The sequence below is a fragment of the Antedon mediterranea genome, chromosome 4, assembly GCF_964355755.1.
Source record: "Antedon mediterranea chromosome 4, ecAntMedi1.1, whole genome shotgun sequence".
Lineage (NCBI taxonomy): Eukaryota > Metazoa > Echinodermata > Crinoidea > Comatulida > Antedonidae > Antedon > Antedon mediterranea.
Window position 1 is genome coordinate 2,915,880 of NC_092673.1, and position 23,279 is coordinate 2,939,158.

Consider the following 23,279-nt stretch of genomic DNA (forward strand, 5'->3'; position numbering starts at 1 on the left):
TCCCGTAACCACTTGACGACGGGCTAGGCTATCAAATTGTACTTGTCAATCAGGCAGCCGGACAGGGAATGACGGCCTCGTCGCTCGACAACTAGGAAAAATATTTAATTAATAGGCTCTAGGTAGGCCGCGCCTAGGAAGGACTAGCCAAGTTCTGACAAATCAAAATACCTTTGTTTCAGGTTACAGTTTTCAACAAAATGTGTTATATCTAACAGAACAAGATCATAAAATATACACTCTTCTGTAGAAAGATATCGGTTGTCAATAACGTACGCCAGTTTCACTAACTAATAAAACAGCAAACACAAAACAAAACGAACAATAAATATTTTTTTGTAATAAAGTTTTTTTTTGGTTTAATTGCGCCCTCTTTATTATTTGGCACGAACTACTTACTGAAACGAACATGTGGTGGTCTAAAACGGTGAAACACTGTGAAGCGCTACGAAGTAAACAAACTAAATTTTTATGTTTTTATTTGTATGCTTTTTTATTTTTAAATGTAGAAAAGTGTGTTCTAAATGTGTGCTAAATAATTTCAGAGTAGATCCGCTGCTTTGTTTGCAGTAGGCCTAGGCCACCAGCTCTCTATCTTAAGAAAGTAGGCCTCCTAGGCTAGGCCTCTAGGCTAGTATACTATACTAGTATACTGCAGTAGGCCTACTGTACTACTCTAGGCCTCTAGTCTAAGCTTAGGACTAGCCTTTCTAGCTAGCTAAGTAGCCTAGAGGGCCTTTTAGTAGGCCTACTAGACGCATTCCTAGGCTAGCCTAGGCCTACCATAAAAGTACAACATAAACCCGAAACTGAAACTAAAACTAAACTGCAATATAATTAGATCCTAATTGAGAACAGTGATTTGCTCCGTTCCCAAATTTTATAATATTTTATGTTCATATTTAAAAAATATTATTAATAATTAATATAGGCTATTGTTTTTTTTCCAGAGGAGCATGTTACATATTACGCATCTGTATCATTATAAGTAACTCATATGTATTCTAATCTTAAAATGTAGACCACATCTACAATATAATGGCCATAACAAAATTGTTTTAAACCAACCTGATTAAACTATGGAGGCTTCTGGAGGTATTGTGAAAAGTCCAAAAAATAAAAGAAAACATTGTGATGACAAGCCATTAGAACATTCTGGTGGTTTCACAAAAAATAAAAAATTTAACCATAAAAAACAGAAAATTGAAAAAGACCATGCTATGGGGTCTTTAGGGGTGGATGTTCAATCAGGTTTTCTTTCAGGAATTGTTGTACTAATTTTAAAAGCGAGTTTGAGTAAAGCTCGGCATGAAATATTTTCCAAACAGGTACTTAAAAATGGCGGAAAAGTAATGACAGAAATCACCTCAAGTACAAGTCATGTGATAGTTGCCGAGGAAATGACCCCAGAAAAACTGTATAGAATTTTAAATCTCGATAAATGCGTTTATTTGAATGAAATTAAAATTGTTAAAGCAAATTGGCTGAGTGAATCTTTGGCTGAACGTAAATTAATTGATACTCATGAATTTGAAATTAATTTAAATGCATATATTGCTAATATTAATGATAGTAAAAAGGTTGAAACCGATAAAGATGACGATCATTTAAAAAATATTGCCCCGGCTTCAGGATCAAAATGGACTAGTCCCAAAAAATATGAGCCTAAAGCTAATGATATAGATAGTGATGATAGTAGCTATGTTCCAAGTGAGGATGACACTGATAACTTAAATGATCAACATCAGTTAGACAATGATCATGATGTTTCAGAAAGCTCTTCAAATGTTTTTATAAAATCTGCAAATAAATTACCAGTAAGTGTTCATGTTATTTTTTTATGATAAGATAAGATAAGATAACTTTTATTGATCCTCAAAAAGGAAATTCATTGCTCGTCATAATAACAAAGAAAACGCAATAAAAACAAATATAGCATAAAACCATTCATATAAAAACATCTAAAAAAATACAAGATAAATTATCTTCTTGACTTCCTGTTGTACTGGATGATACCGGAGGGAATAAAGGATTTGGCATATTTGATATTTGAGTTTATTTTCAGAAATGTCGATAATTGAGTTTATTGTCAGAAATGGGTAATAAGATCTTTAAGCAATTGGATGTTAAGCGTCAGGATTTAGTCTAATGACAAATTACAACTCCACTCCCTTGTAATAAAACTTTGTTTATGTAGACCATCTTGTATATGTTTGTCTAGTAAACAGGATTGCCACCTTTAAGAAGGATAGTGAATGAACTCGCTTGTGGTTATCCTTGGCAATTTTCCTAAATATATAAACCAGGAATTACAACTCCCTGTTTAAACAAAACAAACATTGATAAATATCAGATTTAACTGTGTTATCTTTTTCATTTTACAGAAGGGTGATTGGGCCTGTGCAAAACCATCAACCAACCAACCAGTCAATCTCAACAAACATATTACGGATAAATTACAGGTTTAGATTTCTCTCTCTCATCATAATATTAAGCTCTGTCAACACTATCAAATGTGACAAAAAAAATGTGATGTGCCCATATATGGACATGATGATGTCATATCATCACTGTACCACATCTTTTTTGTCAAACTAGTTTGACAGCGTAGACAGAGTTTTATACTACTGTATTTACTGTTTTTTATAACAGAAATTATTAAAAATAAACATTATTGAATTAATGCAATGTTTAAAATGTATACTTTACATTTAGGTATTACAAAATGCATATGAAAACACGAAAGACCAATGGAGAGCATTTGGCTACAAGAAAGCTATCAATGCTCTTAAAAAACACCCCACTAAAGTGACAACGTGGGAGGTAAGCTTCAGATTAATTTATGCTAGCACGATAAACAGTCGATGATAAGTTGATAAATATGTATTTTTCCTACAGAAAACAAATAAAATCGAAAAGGTTTTCATCCTAGAACTATATATGATAACCATTTACGTTGACATTGATGAAAATAATATTTTCACAAGTGTAATTAGATGATTTTGACAAGACAACAATTTTATTGTTCTTATTGATCATGACATCATTTGACAGGAAAGACAGCATAAATGGTTATCCTATATAGTTCTAGAATAAAAATTAATAATTTGTCACATTTCATTAAACCTTAAGTTATCTTTGACCGTTGACCGAATACTAGATAGCATGCCCTCTGTTGCTCTCTTCATTTTGCCAAGTATTTCGTCCAGTAATTGCATAATTAATTTATTTAAAAATTTGTTTAAAATCATTGTTAGGAAGCAAGTCATATACCAGGCGTTGGATCAAAACTTGCAGATAAGATAACCGAGATAGTTGAGAGTGGTCACTTACGAAAGATAGATCATGTTTGCAAAGGTGAAGAAATGGAAGCATTGAATAAATTCAATAATATTTGGGGAGTAGGACCAACAACGGCTCAAGGCTGGGTGCAACAGGTAAGTATTGTACATATAAATAAAACACTTCAATTAAAGACCACATTTTGAACCGAAACTGAAAAAGGCTGCTCCCAAATATGTATATTCCATTTCTTGAAAGTTTGTAAGGAAGAGTTCATTCATTTAGAGGGGTGTTAATTCAATGAGGACGGAGGTATGCAACCCAGGATGCTGTCTACCGATTGCCATATATAACATATATACAGAATCCACTTCTACTTTAGAGATTCTCTCATTATCGTAAACTTTATATTTTATTCTCTTAAATTTTGATTTCATGAACATCTAAACTAAAGTCCACCAACATAGCGGTAACAAAAATAAAGTCCACCAACATAGCGGTAACAAAAATAACTAACATAATCGTACAAAATCTGTATCCGTAACATACAAACACCATCTCCGGTTATCGCGTACGTTGGTTAGGGTCCTTGCGTTGCGTCGCTAGTGGGAACCACGCTTTAGGGTCATGTCAAAAAAATATGATGATGATAATAGTAATAAATAATAATGTTTTATTCAGGGATATCGTAGTCTGGATGATGTGATGAAAAATATAACGTTAAATCGACAACAGACAATTGGTATGAAGTATTATGATGAATTTCTTGAGCGTATGCCAAGGGAAGAAGTCCAAGAAATACAAACAGTTGTAAGATTTTCTAGCTATTATAAAAAAACAATCTTTTATCGCTGCTTTTTTTCATTATGGTGATTTCCGAGCAATTCAAGCATATCAAAGTAGAGCGATACTTGATGTAAGGATTTAGTTCAAAGCAATCAAAGTTAATTTACCTTACCAAAAGCTCATTATGTTTATGAAAAATCCCCAGAGAACTCGGTGTTTGTTTCGCAATTAAATCATTTTAATAACTTTGAAAATTTATTCCTCTGAGACTGATATTGTTTAGATTAATATCACGGAATATCACCATTGATGATATATAGATAGTATTAAATTATTGTATCTAATTCTTACAAGTTTTATGTTCCTCTTTTAAGGTTACTAATACGGCACATGAAATCAACTCTGGTTATGTTTTAACAACATGTGGATCATTTCGTCGAGGTAAACCAACATGCGGCGATATTGATATATTAGTCTCTCATCCAGATGGCAAATCGCATAAAAATGTTCTTGGAAAACTGCTGGATGCACTAAGGCTAAAAGGTAAGAAATTTAATATTCTATTGTAACACGTAAATAAAATTGCGTAAGTTTGCTGTACCCATCATTTTCGTGGAATAACTACGCAAATATTCAACCAATTGGAACGCTCGCCTTGGAAAATAACTATGCATATATTCAACCAATTGGAACGCTCGCCTTAGAATAACTACGCAATTGTTCAACCAATTGGAACACTCGCCTTGGAATAACTACGCATATATTCAACCAATTGGAACGCTCGCCTTGGAAAATAACTACGCATATATTCAACCAATTTGAACGCTCGCTTTGAAATAACTACGCAAATATTCAACCAATTGGAACACTCGCCTTGGAATGACTATGCAAATATTCAACCAATTGGAACACTCATCTTCATGGAAATGAGGTGAATAGTATATCGCCAACCTTCGACCTCTTCGTCATGAATTAAATTGCAATACTGTTATCATATCGTTACAACAGCCTTTCGGCTAAGTCCCGCATTTCCCCTATTTCACATTATTTAAACAGGATGTCAGAATGGAATTTTGTATTTCTGCTATTTCATGCAAGTTACTGTAATATATATGTTCTTTAAAAGGGATTACTGTTTGTTTTTAAATTCTAAAGAAATAGGTTGAGAGGAATTGAAACATATACATTATCTAAACTGAATCTTGTTGCCACCCCAACCTTCTTATCATCTGTCATACTAGATGATACTGTCTAAAAAATAATTGCTGTTAAAAACAAAGCCTCCAGTCCAGCTTAACCTCTGTCTACACTATCAAACATTATGTGACAACAAAATGTGATGTGCCCATATATGGACATGGTGATGTCATATCACTACCATATTTGGGCACATCACACTTTTTTTGTCAGACTAGTTTTATAGTTTAGACAGAGCTTTACAAAAGACTTACAGTGGGTAACCTTCAGCAAAATTATGCGTACTGCTCTTCAATTTATTCTATTAACTTTTTCACAGTAATCTTGCATGTATTGAAGATTATGAATCAAATTGCTTCATTTTAAACCTAATAGAAAGTGAAACGAAAATGATAAAAATTTTCCTGTGGTTCTGCATAAATCAGTTATAATGCAGCAGTAAAGTGTAAAAGGAGGTTTGGCCAGATGTGGGCCTGGCGAATCATTAGGCTTTTAATTGTAAATCAAAATACAATTTAAATGTATGTGGACCAGCTTGATAACCTTTGGCATTAGGCCTAATTTATTCCATTCATTATTTTGCTTGAATTAAGTTGGTCTAGGTTCTTCTAGACCGAAATTAGTAAAAAGATAACAATTTTGGCACATATGGCGTTTCATACGTATAATACATGAGCTCATTTTGATCAAATTTTTGACTGCTTACAAAAGACAACTTGGGGCAAGTCTAGTATTAAGGTTAAGAAGCAAATTTCTTCATTTGAATTAACGGAATAATCGTAGAGCAACATTATTGCTCCATTTAATAATAATAATAATAATTACAGTTTTACTTTGTTGTGGTCTATCCAAAATAAATCCATAATAGTAGATTGATTCCATTTATGTGCAATAAATTAAATATTGTTTGTTCATTCAATTAATCTAAACTAATTCCTTACCCAAGGCTTTAAACAAATCACCTAAAGACTTTATTATACCAGATAATGTTTCAATAATAATAGATTATCTTTGCTAACTTTATCACTTTAATTTAAAAATTTAATATCATGCGATTAATCATGACGTAAGAACAGTATTATTATGAACATTTCTGTAAAAAAAATAAACTCTCATGCAGGTGTAATATTTTAAAATGAGAGGAGATGAATCTAATGTGCAGTTAGTTGGTTAGTGTAATTTATATAACACCTATATAAATTCCTGTCATTTGATTGGACGAATGTGGGTCACATGGCGTGCAATAGTACGCACTATTCAACGATCGTTAAATAGTACTTTTTGAAACATTTTTGTGTACGAAAAAAAAACGTCTAGATGTTATATAAAACAAATAATGAATGTTTTGTATTCGTGTAATGGTACAAATAATGGCACTTGGTGAATGATGAAAGGTTATATCAACTCGGCTTTGCCTCGTTGATATAACCTTTCATCATTCACCTCGTGCCATTATTTGTACCATTGCACTCATAAACATTCATTATTTGTATAATATTCATATTAGGACATGGTCTGATTTCTTAGTGAAATACTTACTGTTATCATTCATTCCCAGAGCACAATATATAACAGTTAGAACTTAATTTTGTAATAATTTATTGCATTTTTATGTAATAAATATTTTTTTTAAATTTTACATTATTTTCTCTATGAAGGCAATGTATGTATGTAGTTTTAGGGTAAACTATAGTAAATTGATTGATCATTTTAATCTAGCCTATTATTGAGTTTATGTATTTTGATGAAAGAGTCTCAAGAGGCAGGTAGGGAGGGGGGAGGCAGATTTTACTTGAGTTATCTAATACACCATGTCTACACTATCAAAGTAGTTTGACAAAATAAGTGTGATGTGCCCAAATATGGTAGTGATATTCCTAAATATGGTAGTGATATGACATCATTATGTCCATATATGGGCACATCATATTTTATCACATAAAGTTTGATGGTGTAGACAGAGCTTCACACCCCTAGTTAAAGTAGGTTTATTGTTTCAAATTCTGTATTCATGGAGTAGTAGTCATACACTTTGATTGACATAATCAACTTGTACAAAGAGAGATGGATGCCGGCATTTACTAATAAATGTTTCTGTTACAGCATCCGCAGGCAGGTAATCTCAAATTTCAAAACAACTTCGTTTCGTTGCACTACAGTAAAACAAATTATTATCTATAGTGTCATGACTATTTACTGGTTTGACATTTGTATTTCGCCTGCTGCTTCTGTAGTACATCATGATCGTCATCAACTCACTGGTATTCGCACCCTGTGGATATAGCCAATTGATCATTTAAGTTGCTCATCCGTGTGGGTTTTCACGGACATTCAACTTTTTTTAATTACAGAGCTTGTTTTTATATATTGTGTGACAATTAATCGGTGATTCCCTTCGTTGTTGTTAATCCAGTGTGTGTAATGATGTTATAACTACCAATATAATTCGCTGATTATAAAACCGCATAAAGCTTGGTTCCCACTAGCGACGCGACGTAACGCAACCTACGCAACGTACGAAAATGCCCTTCTAAAGCGTGGTTCCCACTAGCGACGCAACACAAGGACGTAACGCAACGCAAGTGAATTGACCAATATCACAAGCGATGGCTTATTCGCTTGTGATTGCTAACTGTCTATAACTTCGCTTGTCATTGGTTAAAACGCTTGCGTTGCGTTTACGTCCTTGCGTTACGTTCTAGTGGGAACCAAGCTTAATAATTGTGTTTGCCCCGGCCGTAATACGTCGCTGCGTTGCGTCCTAGTGAGAACCACGCTTTAGAAAGAAATATAGAGAATAAAAAAAATGGTATTGAAATTTAATATTATACAAATACGTACGCTAAAAAAAGCACTATTGAACGACCGTTCAATAGTTCGCTATGCACGCCATGTGACCCACAGTCGTCAGGAATCTATTTAGGTGCTATATAATATCAAATATTACGTATATATCCAATAACATTTATTCAATTAATAATAATTAATTAACTCTTATGCTATGATTTTATCCAAATTCCCTCACTTGCACTGATGAAGGGCTAGTGTTGCCCGAAAGCTCTGCTAACTTTTCTGGCTGTTTACTTTATCGTTTTGATTTAGCTTTTCGCTTTTTTTTTTGTATCTCCATTGAGATCCAGCCACTGATACCCACAGCATTGTCATTTTTTTCAGTAATTTGCCTTTGGATTCAATTAATAATAATATATATCTGTAATCGTTGCACGTAATACCGTCTTACATAATCATTTTCTAACACAATTAATATTATAAGTAATGCCCAGCTACAGGTAATATGTGTGTAATAATGATTGATAGATGCAGCTTACACGAAGCATAAATAAATGAGCCATGTTAATCTCTGTCTACACTATCAATCTTTATGTGACAACAAAATGTGTTGTGCCCATATATGGACATGGTGATGTCATATCACTACCATTTTTAAGCATATCCCTACCATATTTATGTAAAACTAGTTTGATAGTGTAGACAAGTGCTTTATACACCAAGTGTTGTAGATCGTATGTGTAGCCTACGTACAGTTTTTTTTTTAAATATCATTTCATTATTTATTCGGTCTGTTTCAGTATATACATAACAAAAAAAACTGAAATTGGGGAGACCAGGGTCAACCTAAGGGAACTTAATCACTGTAGCTGTTAATATTTTAAATCTTAAAATCCCAATTGACTTTTACCTGGGACCATTTATCATAGTAGACCTAAGTTTAATCGTGGGTCTAATTGATAGGTGCATGCTTTATAATCGTATTAAGAACCATATCCGGATTGTGCACACGGATGATGCGGACACAAATGATGACACGTCACATGACGTAATCACCAGAATACGTGTTGTCAAATAGATAAAGAAATAATAATAAAAATGATGAATGATCTTTACCTCACTATTATTCCGACAAGTTGTGAGAAAAAAGATAATGATTTGTTTTGATTAGAATATGGTGACGTTGGCGACGGTGTCATGTGACCATACCCTTTGATTTTAGTAGTATGACGATTGTGATATTATTATTGCGAGAAAAATGTGATATACTGAAATTTAATTAATTTGAAACGATACTGATGAGGAAATCTGTGAGAATGAGAAAAAGTCGCCCAACCGAGGCTCGAACCGGAACCTTCTGCTTGATATGCAGATGTCCTAACCATTAGACCACTGGTGCTTTCATGGTATTGTTCAAACTCGATTGGATAGCGACTCTTTAAAATTCTCGTTTATATATATAAATATGGAACACCGTTTACGCAACATTTCGATGATATGAATTTTATGACGCGATATGTGAATGAAATGCATCGATATGAATTGAATGGCGCGACATATGAATGAAATGTTTTGAATTGAATACTTTGAATTGAATGTTTTGAATGAAATGTTTTGAATGAAATGTTTTGAATTGAATGTTTTAAATAAAATGTTTTGAATGAAATGTTTTGAACGAAATGTTTTGAACGAAATGTTTTGAATGAAATGTTTTGAATGTAATGTTTGAATTGAATTGAAAAGTCAAACTATTGGCGGCGTATGTCATTCCCGCTCGCGATTTTTTTTCAACCTCTTAGGCCTAAGCCTAAGCCTGGACACCCTCATCTTCTTTCCACGCTGTCATCAATATGGATCCTTTACAGAGAATCCTAACAGACCTGAAACATTGGAATATTTATTTTCGAACCCAGATCTGTTAGGATTCTCTGTAAAGCAAACACCTATCAAGTGATGATTATTAAAGTAGCCTAAATATTTAAATGTCTTGGGTTCGCCTGCCATTTTTTTAGTTCACGGGTTGTGTCCACTTAATCGGTAGAACCATACCCTTCAAAACAACCTTAGATCCGCCACTTCGATATCCCTCAAGCTTGGTTCCCACTAGACGCAACGAAAAGACGTACGCTACGCAAGCGAATTGACCAATTACATGTGACAGTTGGACTAAAGGCCCATTTACACTAGGGCGATAACCATCGACGACAAAAAGATAAATATGCATTTTTCATACCTAAAACAAAAGAATTTTAAAAAGTTTTCATCCTAGAATTAGAGGATTATCATCTATGCTGCCTTTTATGAAAATAATATTTCCACACGTCCAATCAAATGACGTCATGATTAGTAAGAGCAATAATATCGTTACAATACAACGATTTTATTGTTTTCATTGATCATGACGTCATTTGATTGGTTTTTCAAAAATAATATTTTTATTAAATACAGCATATATGATTATCCTATACTGTAGTTCTAGAATGAAAAATGTTCTAATTTCTTTCGTTTTATCAAACAAAAATCTATGTTTATCTATTTATCGTCGATCGTTATCGCCCTAGTGTAAATGGGTCTTAAACTTGTGATTGGTCATTCGCCTTCGTTGTGTTGCGTCCTTGTGGAAACCAAGCTTTACTTGATAGTATTGCAATAAAAATGATAAATTTGTTTGCGGAAATATTTGGATTGTTGTGTATGTAGCGGTTTTATTCAGATGTATCGTTCTATAATGTCTTCCTCCCAGCAAAACCTTGGTACCGTCAGTAAAAGAACCTCACAGTGTTACGTTTGTTAGGCTATTAATTAAATCAAAGACTAATACCCGTTTGATTAATAGTTTACGTTTCAATGTAGGTTAGAGAAATGGATATTACAGTTGATATTGACTCGTTTTAAACGGAAGTCTTCACAATTAATTTGGATTACACAGTTTTATGTGGCCGTTCTGTCACTTTTAAATACCCAGTGGCGTTAATATGTAGAATGTTCTTTGAAGAGCCTCGACCGGTTATCTCAGGTTAAGCACGTAGTGTATGTAACATTGAGGAGAAAATTCCGTTTTATGCTCTTAAAAAGAAAACATGCTTTATTGTTGTTGTAATGAATATGTATCAGTTTGTTTGCCATTGACTACGGTAATTTTTTTGGGCAATCTTTTCATATAATTTGTTATGTTCTGGAAGTTAGTGTTAGAGTGTGATAGATATCTACCCTTGACTCCGCAGTCCTCTTCCATTGTGTTAAGACCAAATTACACAGACGAGCGGTAACGGTAAGCGGAAAACCGCGTAGTTTGTCCCATGTAAATCTGCATCTATCTACCTTTAGCAGAAACCGCCCGTCCATTCCGTGTTGTGTGTAAATGGTCATAAAGAATAACATAGATTCTATATGTTTGTTACCGTTACAGCTCGTCTGTGTAATTGGACTTTATGCTCTGGCCGCCAGATTTGAAGAGTCACATCACCCCCCCCCCCCCCCCCTTAGCAGCACTCATTCATTTATGTGTTGTTTAATATTATGTAATGTTTGCTGAAGAAAACTAAAATTTAATATCGTCACTTTGACGAATTATAGTGATCATTTTTATAATTTTTTAAAATATGCACGTACGTTAAAATACGATCGCAAAAAAAAATAAACAAAACACGTGAATAACTATAGGTTTTTATGATGTATGGTCGTTTCATCATCATGGTGTTATAAACTCGTATATTTTTTTTTGCTGATTACTTTTTTAATTGTTACTGTAACCTAGGGTAACCAAGGATGAGCATATATTAAGTTCATTACCTAGTTTTATCAGTGACTTGTAATGTCAATTAATACCATTCTTATTTTTTAATGCTTTATTTCTTTTCACAAATGCTTTGCATACGTTTTTTATTTTCATTTGTACTTGACCGGAAAATCATAATGAGCCATTTTCTGACAGTAATGATTAATTATCGGCGTGTTTCGTAGCTACACGCTTAGAAACACACTACACTTCCATAATATACGGTTTCAAATATAATTATAAATTTAGATTTTTAAAATACGTTTTCTGAACAGGTCATTATAAGGTGTAGTCAATAAGTGATTAATTGATATGTAACCTAGGTTACGGTGCGTCGTTCGAATGATGCACGCGTGAATCATATATAAATATAGCATAGTAATCAATGATATTTTATTTGCTGTATTTCACAGAAAATAGACACGTAGAATTGAATAGTTAAGATTAAATAAATCTAAAATCTATATTGTATCTGTAATATGCGTTTAGTATGGTGGGCCGACGTTGCCTAAAGTATCATGTCAATCATTTTCCTATAATTGCTTTGAATTATTACATCACGAGTTTAGGGCGAATTGCATGTTAAGAATTGTTATGATGTTATTTGATTTTTAAAATAGATTTTCTTATATTTGGATGTAGGCCTAATTATTTTTCCAAATGTGTTTCGATTATTGAGGAACCCCCTGCCTCAGCTGCTAAGCTCCCGTTCCGGGCCAACAAAATTCTAATTCATGAAATATCATAAATGGTTAATCCAAATCAACTCGCTAGCTTTGTATGGTTTAACCCAGTTAACTGATTAGTGATATTTAAGCTTGGTTCCCACTAGGACGCAACGTAAGGACGTAAAGGCAACGCAAGCGAGTTGACCAATGACAAGCGACAGTTCGAATAATCCATCGGTTGTCATTGGTCAAATCCATTACGTTTCGTTACGTCGTTGAGTTACATTTTACGTTACATTACGTCACGTCGTTGTGTTGCGTCTCTATAGGGAGGGAACAACGCATTACACAGCTGACTATATAGTCTGTGATTATTCCGAATATTTTAACTACATCGTTGGCAAAGAGGAATTCCATTATTGAATTCTCATTAATACCCATTCTGACATGATAATGAAGTTATTAAATTATGTATACAACTAGTTTTTAATACACTAGCACCGCAATGTGAACGTGACAACCAGCCGCAGTATACCTAACGTTTGGCATTAAAATAAAGCAAAGAATTAGAAAAATAGTAATTAAAACGCCATAAACCGTCTGCTCAACAACTGCTTGGATGTCGCGCGTGCCCAGCTCTGAGACCGACAAATCCCTGGGCTTTACGGAAGGATTAACCTAACAGGGTTTTCCTACGAGACTGCGTTAAGTGGATCAACGCCCTCGCCAGATTATTCGGCTAAATTTAGTATTTATTAATGATTTTTACTGTTTAACTACTGTAATTGTTCTCTGCAGCAAGGCCTTTTCTAGGTTTTTAAATTCTGCGTCTTCCGAGTAGGCCTATGCCTGCTCGTATGCCTTCCGAGTAGGCCTATGCCTGCTCGTATGCCTTCCGAGTAGGCCTATGCCTGCTCGTATGCCTTCCGAGTAGGCCTATGCCTGCTCGTATGCCTTCCGAGTAGGCCTATGCCTGCTCGTATAAGATAAATTAGATAACACGTTAAGCTTGGTTCTCACTAGCGACGCAACGCAAGGACGTAACGCAACGTAAAGCTTGGTTCCCACTAGAACGTAACGCAAGGACGTAAACGCAACGCAAGCGTTTTAACCAATGACAAGCGAAGTTATAGACAGTTAGCAATCACAAGCGAATAAGCCATCGCTTGTGATTGGTCAATTCATTTGCGTTGCGTTACGTCCTTGCGTTGCGTCGCTAGTGGGAACCACGCTTTACGGCTGGGGCAAACACAATTATTAAGCTTGGTTCCCACTAGAACGTAACGCAAGGACGTAAACGCAACGCAAGCGTTTTAACCAATGACAAGCGAAGTTATAGACAGTTTGCAATCACAAGCGAATAAGCCATCGCTTATAATTGGTCAACTTGCTTCGTTGCGCGTACGTCCTTGCGTTGCGTATCTAGTGAGAACCACGCTTTACGTTGTAAATCTACACATTTATTTTGGAAATTAACCCAAATTAAACTGGCCTATCTCGATTTATAGATCCTTTAAAATATACCATGAGAGGATAAAACATCTGGTCATGAATACCAATTCTGTAATAATACGCTCAGATTCAAGCACGCCCTCTTAAGCTTGGTTCCCTCTAGAACGTAACGCAAGGACGTAAACGCAACGCAAGCGTTTTAACCAATGACAAGCGAAGTTATAGACAGTTAGCAATTACAAGCGAATAAGCCATCGCTTGTGATTGGTCAATTCACTTGCGTTGAGTTACGTCCTTGTGTTGCGTCGCTAGTGGGAACCACGCTTTAAAAAGGGACTACTTTTGCCCAATAAATGTCTATGCGTCTTAAAGGAATATCTTTTTTCAGTATAAGATCTTTACTTTCTTGATTACAAATAATACATTCACTTGTCAACATCCGATGACGTCTGGATCATCAGAATGTTTCCCCAGTCGCGCGTATATACCTACCAGTAATTTCGTTTAATAGCCTGCCCTTTGTCGCGCGCGCACTTTTTAACTATATAAGGAGGTGCGTCAATTTGCAGACAGATTAATTTAACTTGATAAACCAGCGAGGAACCTAACAATTAAAAAACTGAATTTAATTAATAATAATCACCTTTCGGATATTATTTTCTAGATTCCATCTCTTGTTAAATGTGACTGGCCGTCTGGCGGATTATGCAACGTCCCTTTGCTTACTGCAACCGACAAAATGAAATTGTTCAAGTCGAGTTTCTACGTCAAACTAGTCTAAAAAGTCATTAAACTGTACAAGTTTGTCGCCCTAAAGTTCAAGTTTACAACGCTGATAATGAATCATTTAATTAAATAATGGCCTGGTACAAATGCTTTCTTTTAGTTGATAATAAAAAATAAACTTTTCTTTTTAATAATTTTCATTTTTTCCAACTGAGCATTCATTTTTTCCTATTGTAAATATATGCAAAATGATTTATGTTCAACAATGCATAGTAAAGCTTGGTTCCCACTAGGACGAAGCGCAAGGACGTAGACGCAACGCAAGCGTGTTGTTGCGTTACGTCCTTGTGTTGTGTCTCCAGTGGGAACCAAGCATAATAAAAACATTGTTTTAACAGAACTCGATAATAATTGTGAATTATAGGGTGAGGGATGTTGCGAGTATGGTAACAAGATACGAATCAGGCGAAATCTGTACCGCCGCATTTACACAGACGAGCGGTAAAGATAATAAACATAGAGAATCTATGTTATTCCTTATGACCATTTACACACCGCGTGGAGTGGACGGTTTCCTGCAGGATAGATAGAGATTTTACGTGGGACAAGCTACGCGGTTTGCCGCTTACCGTTACCGTACCGCTCGTCTGTGTAAATTGGCCTTCATCGTGTGTTCATTTATTTTGTCAAACATAGGCCTATAATAATAATACAATAGAAATGTGTTTTTATCATAGCAGTTATAGAATTGATGTTTGAAAGTTGTTGTAGATAACAACCTTTGTCTTGTCTGATTATGAAATACATTCTAATTGTAATTCCATGTTTTAGAGACTTAGGATATTTAATTATTGATGCCTTGTAAAACCACTGTCTACAAAACAACAACATTATTGCACAAGTTACACTTACAATAATGCGTCATTCATGGATGAGCTGTGTTCATACGCATTGCAATGTATTATTAATGAGTTGGGTCCAGTCCAATTATTAATTACCCCCTCCCCCTCCCTCCAAAGAAAAAAAAAGAAATCATCTCGGCAGCGTAGCCATATACTATTCATTTTCACCTCATTATTTAGTTTATACTTTTAATTAAATTAATTATGACCGAATTGGGTCACTCTTTCCTGGATCCTCGCTCGTTCATAAAGCGTGTTTCCCACTAGCGACGCAACACAAGGACGTAACGCAACGCAAGTGAATGGCTTATTCGCTTGTGATTGCTAACTGTCTATAACTTCGCTTGTCATTGGTTAAAACGCTTGCGTTGCGTTTACGTCCTTGCGTTACGTTCTAGTGGGAACCAAGCTTTAATTTAAGGACGCAACGCAAGGACGTAAACGCAACGCAAGCGTGTTGACCAATGACAAGCGACAGTTCGAATAATCCATCGCTTGTGGTTGGTCATCTCACTTACGTTGCGCATTAGCAGTATACACAAGTGTTGTTGAATAAAGAATTCAATGAAATGTTGACATCTGCATCATGTGTGTTTAATCTGGCGAACTGTGATCTAGCGTGCTGCTCAACATCCTTCATTCATCCGTTCGTCGGACGCAACTTATCAACTTTCATTATTTTCTTCTTCCATACAACTTTCGGTTTCGCTACACTGTTACGGAATGAATTATAAAATGAATGGTTGTTCAATTCCTCCGTGTTAACATCTTTGTTTTTAGTGTACTGGAGTAAATTGAACACGCATTTAGTACATTACTTTTATTACACAACGCATTGTTGATTTTGAACACTGCTTAAAGATGTATTGTCCCCCTGAAAAAAATGATTTTTTTAATTTGTTTTGTATATGGCATTTTAATGTCACATAATAGTTATGAACAAAAATTAAATCGAAAGAAAATTTATTTAACTGAAAAAGTCAAATAGTCAAATTGACTGCCAGCAATGGGTTTTTGGTTGGATTTGACAACAACAAAATTGTCATTTTATATGATAAAACATTTTTTTTCCCGTTTTTTTTTTTACGGAAGGGATTAACTTTGTTTAAAATACAAAATAACATATTTAATTCAAGGTCTGATTTAATTAATCTTCATTTTTCATGTTTTAAGGGGAAAAACATTTTTTGTATAACAATTATTAAAATAGTAAAGTACCATAATTCTACAATAACAGAATGAAGACTTATTTTTTATTCCTTGGTAAAATGCTAATTTTATTAGGAACTTACTGCAGTATAGCTAAGACCTTGTTCACACTGCCAACACACAACTTGCGTCACGATGCTTATAAAGAACATTGTATGCGACCCATTTTAGGTTTTAACTAACAACAACAATAACATTAAGCGTCAAAAAATAACATTTGTCTGTTGATCCACGGATCTAGAGGGGGTAGGATTGTATGATGAGAGGCAGGGGAGGCATGATTTTAAACGCTTGCAATAATATATCAACTCGTCCACAGCAGCGATATGCGAACTGATTCAAATTTGTGTATGAATTGAACGGAGCTGAGCTAGATTAAAAAACAAGGCAGGCTCTGACGTCATTGATATTAAATCGCATTTGTAAGTGCTTTTAACTAAGATTAAGGCCATATTCATACAATATGTATCGTTTTCTCTGTGTTCACACTTAAGGTTTAGATGCATACACGTCACCATCTCCGTTTGGACTGTAAATCAAATTCAGCATTTTGCCTAAAATGTTTTACTTTTTTCGCCTTCTACAAAGAGCTTTGAAATGCATCGATTGTTATTCCAGTAAATATAATACTGTATGTTTTATATACGTTAGGCTTAGATGAAAGATTTTGGTAACAGGTCGGCCCTATAGCAATATCAAAGGTGGTAACCTTAAAGCTTTGTTCTCACTAGAGAGTGAGAACCAATCTTAATGTGTCCGTTTGCTATGCGGTTATGTCCGTATTCAACGGTTATCAAATTTAGTACCATTTGGCGCTTTACATTTAGACCATTTAACTTTAAGCTCTGTCCACACTATTAAATGTTATGTGACAAAAAATGTGATGTGCCCATATATGGAGACGATGATGTCATATTACTACCATATTTAAGCATATCACTACTATATTAGGGCACATCACTACCATTGGGCATATCACACTTTTTTTGTCAAACTAGTTTGATAGTGTAGATAGAGGTTAAAGTCATGTATCATGGTGATTTTAATACGAATGAAGCAAGCGTGTGTATTATGTTGTAGTTTGGTGTGAACCATGCCACTGTAGTAATGTAAGCCTGTATCGTATGTTACACGCGTCGATATTCGTTATATCAGGCAAGTGCTTTTCTTAATAAATTAATTGATGGATGTTAGGACACGTTTGAGATTAATGACTTGTTTTCAGTTGTTGTCTTCAACTGTTGGATATTCAGCATATTGTTTTTTATTAAGTGCATTGGATTTTTATCTTCACATCCCTTATATAATTTATTGTGAAACGTATTGAAAATTAACATTGAAGACGAATCAACGCACTTTTGCTTTACCGTAAATGACCGAAGCGCCGCGCGGTATAATATGCGCCGCGGTAGAATAAGCTCCGCAGTAGAATAAGCGCCGCGGTAGAATACGCGCCGCGGTATAATAAGCGTGCACGGGTGGTGTAGATAAACACCGTATCATTCGTTATATTAAGAGCGCCGTGGCTGACCATAATGTGTATATGGGTGTTATAGAGGAATTGTTTAGGCTATGCCATATAATTATTATAATATATAGAGAGGCCTATTTATTATATTATCAATTGAGGGACTTGTGCTGTTCCTCCGTACCACGCCGAGAGTGTTAAGAGTCCTTATCCAATCGAATTTGAACAATACCATAAAAGCCCTAGTGCTCTAATGGTTAGGACATCAAGCAGAAAGTTCCGGGTTCGAATCTCGACATTCTCACAGATTGCCTCATCATAATCGTTCCAAATTAATTAATTAGATTTCAGCATATCACCGGGCTGTTTTATTAGAATTCATCTGTGCCTGTTTATTTATTATAGAATATATATAATAGTTATGAAAACAACACACGAGCGTAGCGTACTTCATCGAGTAGTAGTTATGGGTATGTTGCATCAGCGATTGTGGTTGTGAAATATATTGTGTATACCGTTTAATCTGGGAGTTGTTATTAGACAACTCCCTGGTTTAATACTATGCACGGTCAAAGCTTGCGTTTTTGTTGTAATTTCGATTTCGAAGAAAATGAAAAAAGTGCAGCCACCGTCGAATAAAATCCACACTTCGACAAACGTTTATTGTTTTTGAATGACTATACAGAATTATCAAGAACTTGTTTAGTTCCAAACACATTAAGTCAAAGATCAATTAGCAATTATTGGTTAATTGGTAATACGTCATTACATGTTTGTTGACTTCATGGCATTGGAAGCCTTTTTATTATTGGAGAATTGTTATGTAACGATGAAGCAATATATGATTCTTTGCTGAGATGTTATGGGCATATTGGTGGTGGTGGTGGTATTTACGAAGAAATATATATATTTTTTCACAATTGTTATTGTTCATGAGTAGGCCCTATCCCAGTTATTCAAAAAGACAAAAGACATTTTATTTTAAACAAAAACTATTGTTTGCCAGACAATTTAAGTATTTTTTTGCTTTAATTTACATTCATTCAGGTAAATAATTTTTTTTCGATACAGTTTTTGGTCAAAGTGAATAACTATTATTTGACATTAAAATGGCATATTTAAAAAAACAATTTTAAAAGATAATTTTTTAGGAGGACAATATATCTTTTAAACTGTTACGTCAACAAGTCGAGCGGCGTTTTTTTTTGTAAGAAATATTTCGTTATTTATAAACAGGGAGGTTTACATATCCCTGATGAATAAGCTTATTTTATGAACAGTAAATGTGGCATGTGTATTGCCATTTACAAACATCTCCAGCGTATTTATAATCGATAAAAAATATACCAGCAACATCTGTATGTCAATAATACCTTGAAAACAGTTAAAATGATTTAATGTATTACAACGACGAAAATACAAATTTACCACCAAAACAACAATTGTGAACATACATAACATAATACAAATAATGTTGCCGCACTGCGTTGTTAAGTGATTTACATCTGATTTACATATTTTTATACCGTATTATTTGTGTTTTTTTTATATAGCTCTGCCTACACGATGGAACTAGTCATCATGTCCATGGGCACATCACATACATATTTTGTCACATACAGTTTAATATAGTGTAGACAGAGCTTTAAACACTTGTCCGTCTATATTTTTAGGGACTCTACAGCTCACTGTCGGTCGGTTGGTCGGTAAACACTAACTTGAGAACGCGACATGGCCTTGTTTATTATGGTTTTGATGAGAATGTTCTTCAACCCATTTGAAAACAACATTTTAGTTAATTCTATATGTTTTTGCTTGGTTCATCATTAGGCCTACATCTAAATTGTATTTAATTGAGATTTCTAAAAGTAAATCGATCAAAACCGATTTGGTTTATTTTTTATTTTTCTAGTCGACAATACTTTACCATAATATCTTACACGATATTTATTTATGAAAATTAAAATGAGTTCTTTTACCTTAAAGATGTATTGTCCCTTGAAACACAATAAAATGAAGGTCAAAATATTCTAAATTTAAAGTGGCCATATCAAAGTAATACAGGTATTAAAGTTATTCACTTTAAGTCGAAAATTCGAGCCAAAAACAACAAGTTTACGTAATTAACAGGTAAATTAGTTTGATTACATTTCATCTGGAAAATCGTCACGAGCAAAAGTAAACAAATATTTCAAACCATTAGTACGCATTATGCATATGCTAAATAAGGATATTATACAACTCGTCACGGTTAAGAAGGTATTTTCACACAGATCATGAGTAAGTTTTATGATTATGCATACAGAGTAGCCAAACAAGCGCGTTTCATTATGGGATATGTTTTGATTGAAAACTTTGACTGGAAGTCAAAGTTATTTTTTTAACAAAAAAACGTCTGTATTTCAGTTAAACAATTTTTTTTTCGAAAAATTTTTGGTGATAGTTAATAATTATTATGATACTTCAAAATGACCCACGTTTTTTCGAAATCTTTTATTTTTTATTTTTTTGGAATTAGTCAAAGGGACAATACATCTTTAAACATAACAGGTTGTAGATATTAAATACTTCCGGACTGAGAAGATTTTCATAGTATTCTTATTATTACGAACAATCATTAAAATTAAAACTATTTTTCTATGTAAAATTTATATTAATAATTTCGATCCGTGAATAAGAATATCGAAGGCGGTAGTGCATACTTCCGGATAGATTCCGTTTCTATTCTATGAATTTTCGTAAATCTGAACAATCGGATTAAAAATGTGTTTCTATGTAATGTTGTAAATAATAAATATTGTTTGTTTGTTGGCAAGATATTATATTATCGTAATTAATATTTATTACGTCATAACCTGGTGTTATAATTGTCAACAACTAAAGAGCCGAATAATTTGAGAAATGTGACGGATTTTTACAAAACGAACGAACGTCGTTCAACCGCCGTCAACCCGCACGCGAGTTCAACCGCCGCCAACCGACGCACGTTGAACCGCCATCAACCCTGCACGCCGTGCGTTGAACCGCCGTCAATCCTCACGTCGCGCGTTCAACCGCCGTCAACCAACACGCGCGTCGTTGAACCGCCGCCGTCAACCCGCACGCGCGTCGTTAAAGCGCCGCCGTCAACCCGCACGTACGTGTTAAATTTACCTGCATTTTTTTAATGAATTCTTTGAATACTATTTTTAGTAACATCATTATTATCTATAATAATAGGCCTACGTACATGTGTATTATTTCCTCATTATTTCTTCATTAAGTCTTTCAAAATAGACTCAGTTTCGTATGGCTTAGTTCTTGGTATAACAGTCGTAACTATAGACTTATTTCAATGGTCATTGTCCTACCAATTATTAAAAAAATATATATTTCTTTGAATATATATTTTTTTTTATACATCGTATCTATCGTTTCCTTCAATGAATCCTGGCTCTTCCAAACTTTGAAAAATAAAATCTTCATAATTCTTTAAAAAAAAATAATGTGGTTTGTATTTTAAAAAAAATATTAATTCGATCTAAACTAATCTGCGTTTTTGTAAAAATCCATCACATTTCTCATACAAAATAATTACATAGCATGTTGTGTTGTTGCAACCTTGGTGTCAGTGCCATTTCACTCGTCTACCACCCTATAATCTTTCTCCAGTAGCATAGGAGTAGGCCTACTTATAATACAACATCACATGTGTTTCACATGTATCTCCTACTATCTCAAACTATAACATAACCGTAAATGATTCACATTATTTGTGATACAAGATTATATTATTCCTGATATACTGGGCACATATTTTACTGTAGTAATGTGGAGATAGGCCTACAGTGGTTGAATAAGGGTATCTCAAATACTGTAATTGTTATTAGAACGCCGTTTTTGTTTGTTTGGAGGGTTTTTTTTCTTGGATATAAAATACACACTTCGTACCCGGTAAATCATGTTATAATAATGGGTTATAGTTCTCACTGATTATAAATTGTCTTCCGATAATCTTTCGAATCGTACAGTTACATTCTAGGAATACTCAATGTTTCTTACTAGTATACGTATAATATAACAATATTAGTGTAGTTGAATACCATCCCGAGACTACCTGCGTTTAGAGGTCATGTGATTGTGGAATAATGTTCCTCATCTTTCTCGTTATACGTGTTTGTGCCGAGTATAGCTTCCAGTTGTTATAGGCTATATGAATATAATAACGGATTAATGATTATTTCTCACTCCAGCTTGCCGATTTCCCTTTCTATGGCGCTTTTGAAGTGTGAACAACCACTATTTTCCCTCCTCTTTTTCGTTATATTTTTCTCCTTTACACCACTGCGTCATTTATATCGCTCTTTAAATACTTTTGTTTGATTGGAAAATTAATGTCAAAAGAATTTTTTGAGTACACACTTATCTCAATCAAACCTCTGTCTCCTATGAGCCGAACTCATTAAAATAAACAAATACGGTTGTAGGTCGTGTTTGACTGTCGATTTTGTGAGAGCAGAATAGTCGTTTATTCCCACTCCTGCTTATTCCAGGACAGTATACCTCCTTAATTGGCATAAGGAGTGCCCCCTAAATTGAGGTGTCCCACTAGAACGCAACACAGTGACGCAAAGTGCTGTCTTGCGTAATCACAAGTATACAGTAGGAACCGACGACGCAATAGTGCTGCAAACATCGTGGCAGGCGCAAACACAATGATTGGAAGGGTATTTTCTTACGTTGCGTCGCTAGTGGGACCCAAGCTTTAAGAACGGGTATACAATACTTCCTATGTTATGGCATGATGATCATCCTCCTGCGTTCCTCTTTTATATTATATGTAGCCCTAAAATATAAGCATATATTGTGTTTTTTATTTCCGTATTTGATACTTATCTTTAGCTCTTTAAGTTAATGCAAATGTATTTATTAGATATCAAAAACAAGAAATAATGATTGATTCGTGTTATAAGCCATGATTCTTATCAGCGTACGATCGTAATGGATTTAATCAATTAATACTATATTGAATAATATAAGAT

The 23,279-nt window shown here is 34.3% G+C and overlaps 1 protein-coding gene across 2 annotated transcripts in view; it reads left to right on the forward strand.

Annotated features, from left to right (window-relative positions):
• The first annotated feature begins 400 nt into the window (after nucleotides 1-400).
• Nucleotides 401-23,279, forward strand: part of LOC140047884 (DNA polymerase lambda-like) — a 42,943-nt gene continuing 20,064 nt past the window's right edge. The window contains exons 1-8 of one of the 2 annotated variants that reach the window (XM_072092911.1): nucleotides 401-452; nucleotides 951-1,817; nucleotides 2,385-2,462; nucleotides 2,716-2,823; nucleotides 3,258-3,437; nucleotides 3,964-4,092; nucleotides 4,443-4,611; nucleotides 14,618-15,569. In XM_072092911.1, coding sequence (XP_071949012.1) covers nucleotides 1,080-1,817; nucleotides 2,385-2,462; nucleotides 2,716-2,823; nucleotides 3,258-3,437; nucleotides 3,964-4,092; nucleotides 4,443-4,611; nucleotides 14,618-14,634 — 1,419 coding nt within the window. In that variant the 5' untranslated portion in view covers nucleotides 401-452; nucleotides 951-1,079 and the 3' untranslated portion in view covers nucleotides 14,635-15,569. Of the gene's footprint in view, nucleotides 453-950; nucleotides 1,818-2,384; nucleotides 2,463-2,715; nucleotides 2,824-3,257; nucleotides 3,438-3,963; nucleotides 4,093-4,442; nucleotides 4,612-14,617; nucleotides 15,570-23,279 lie in introns of those variants that run through there. The other variant, XM_072092910.1, reaches the window with a different exon arrangement.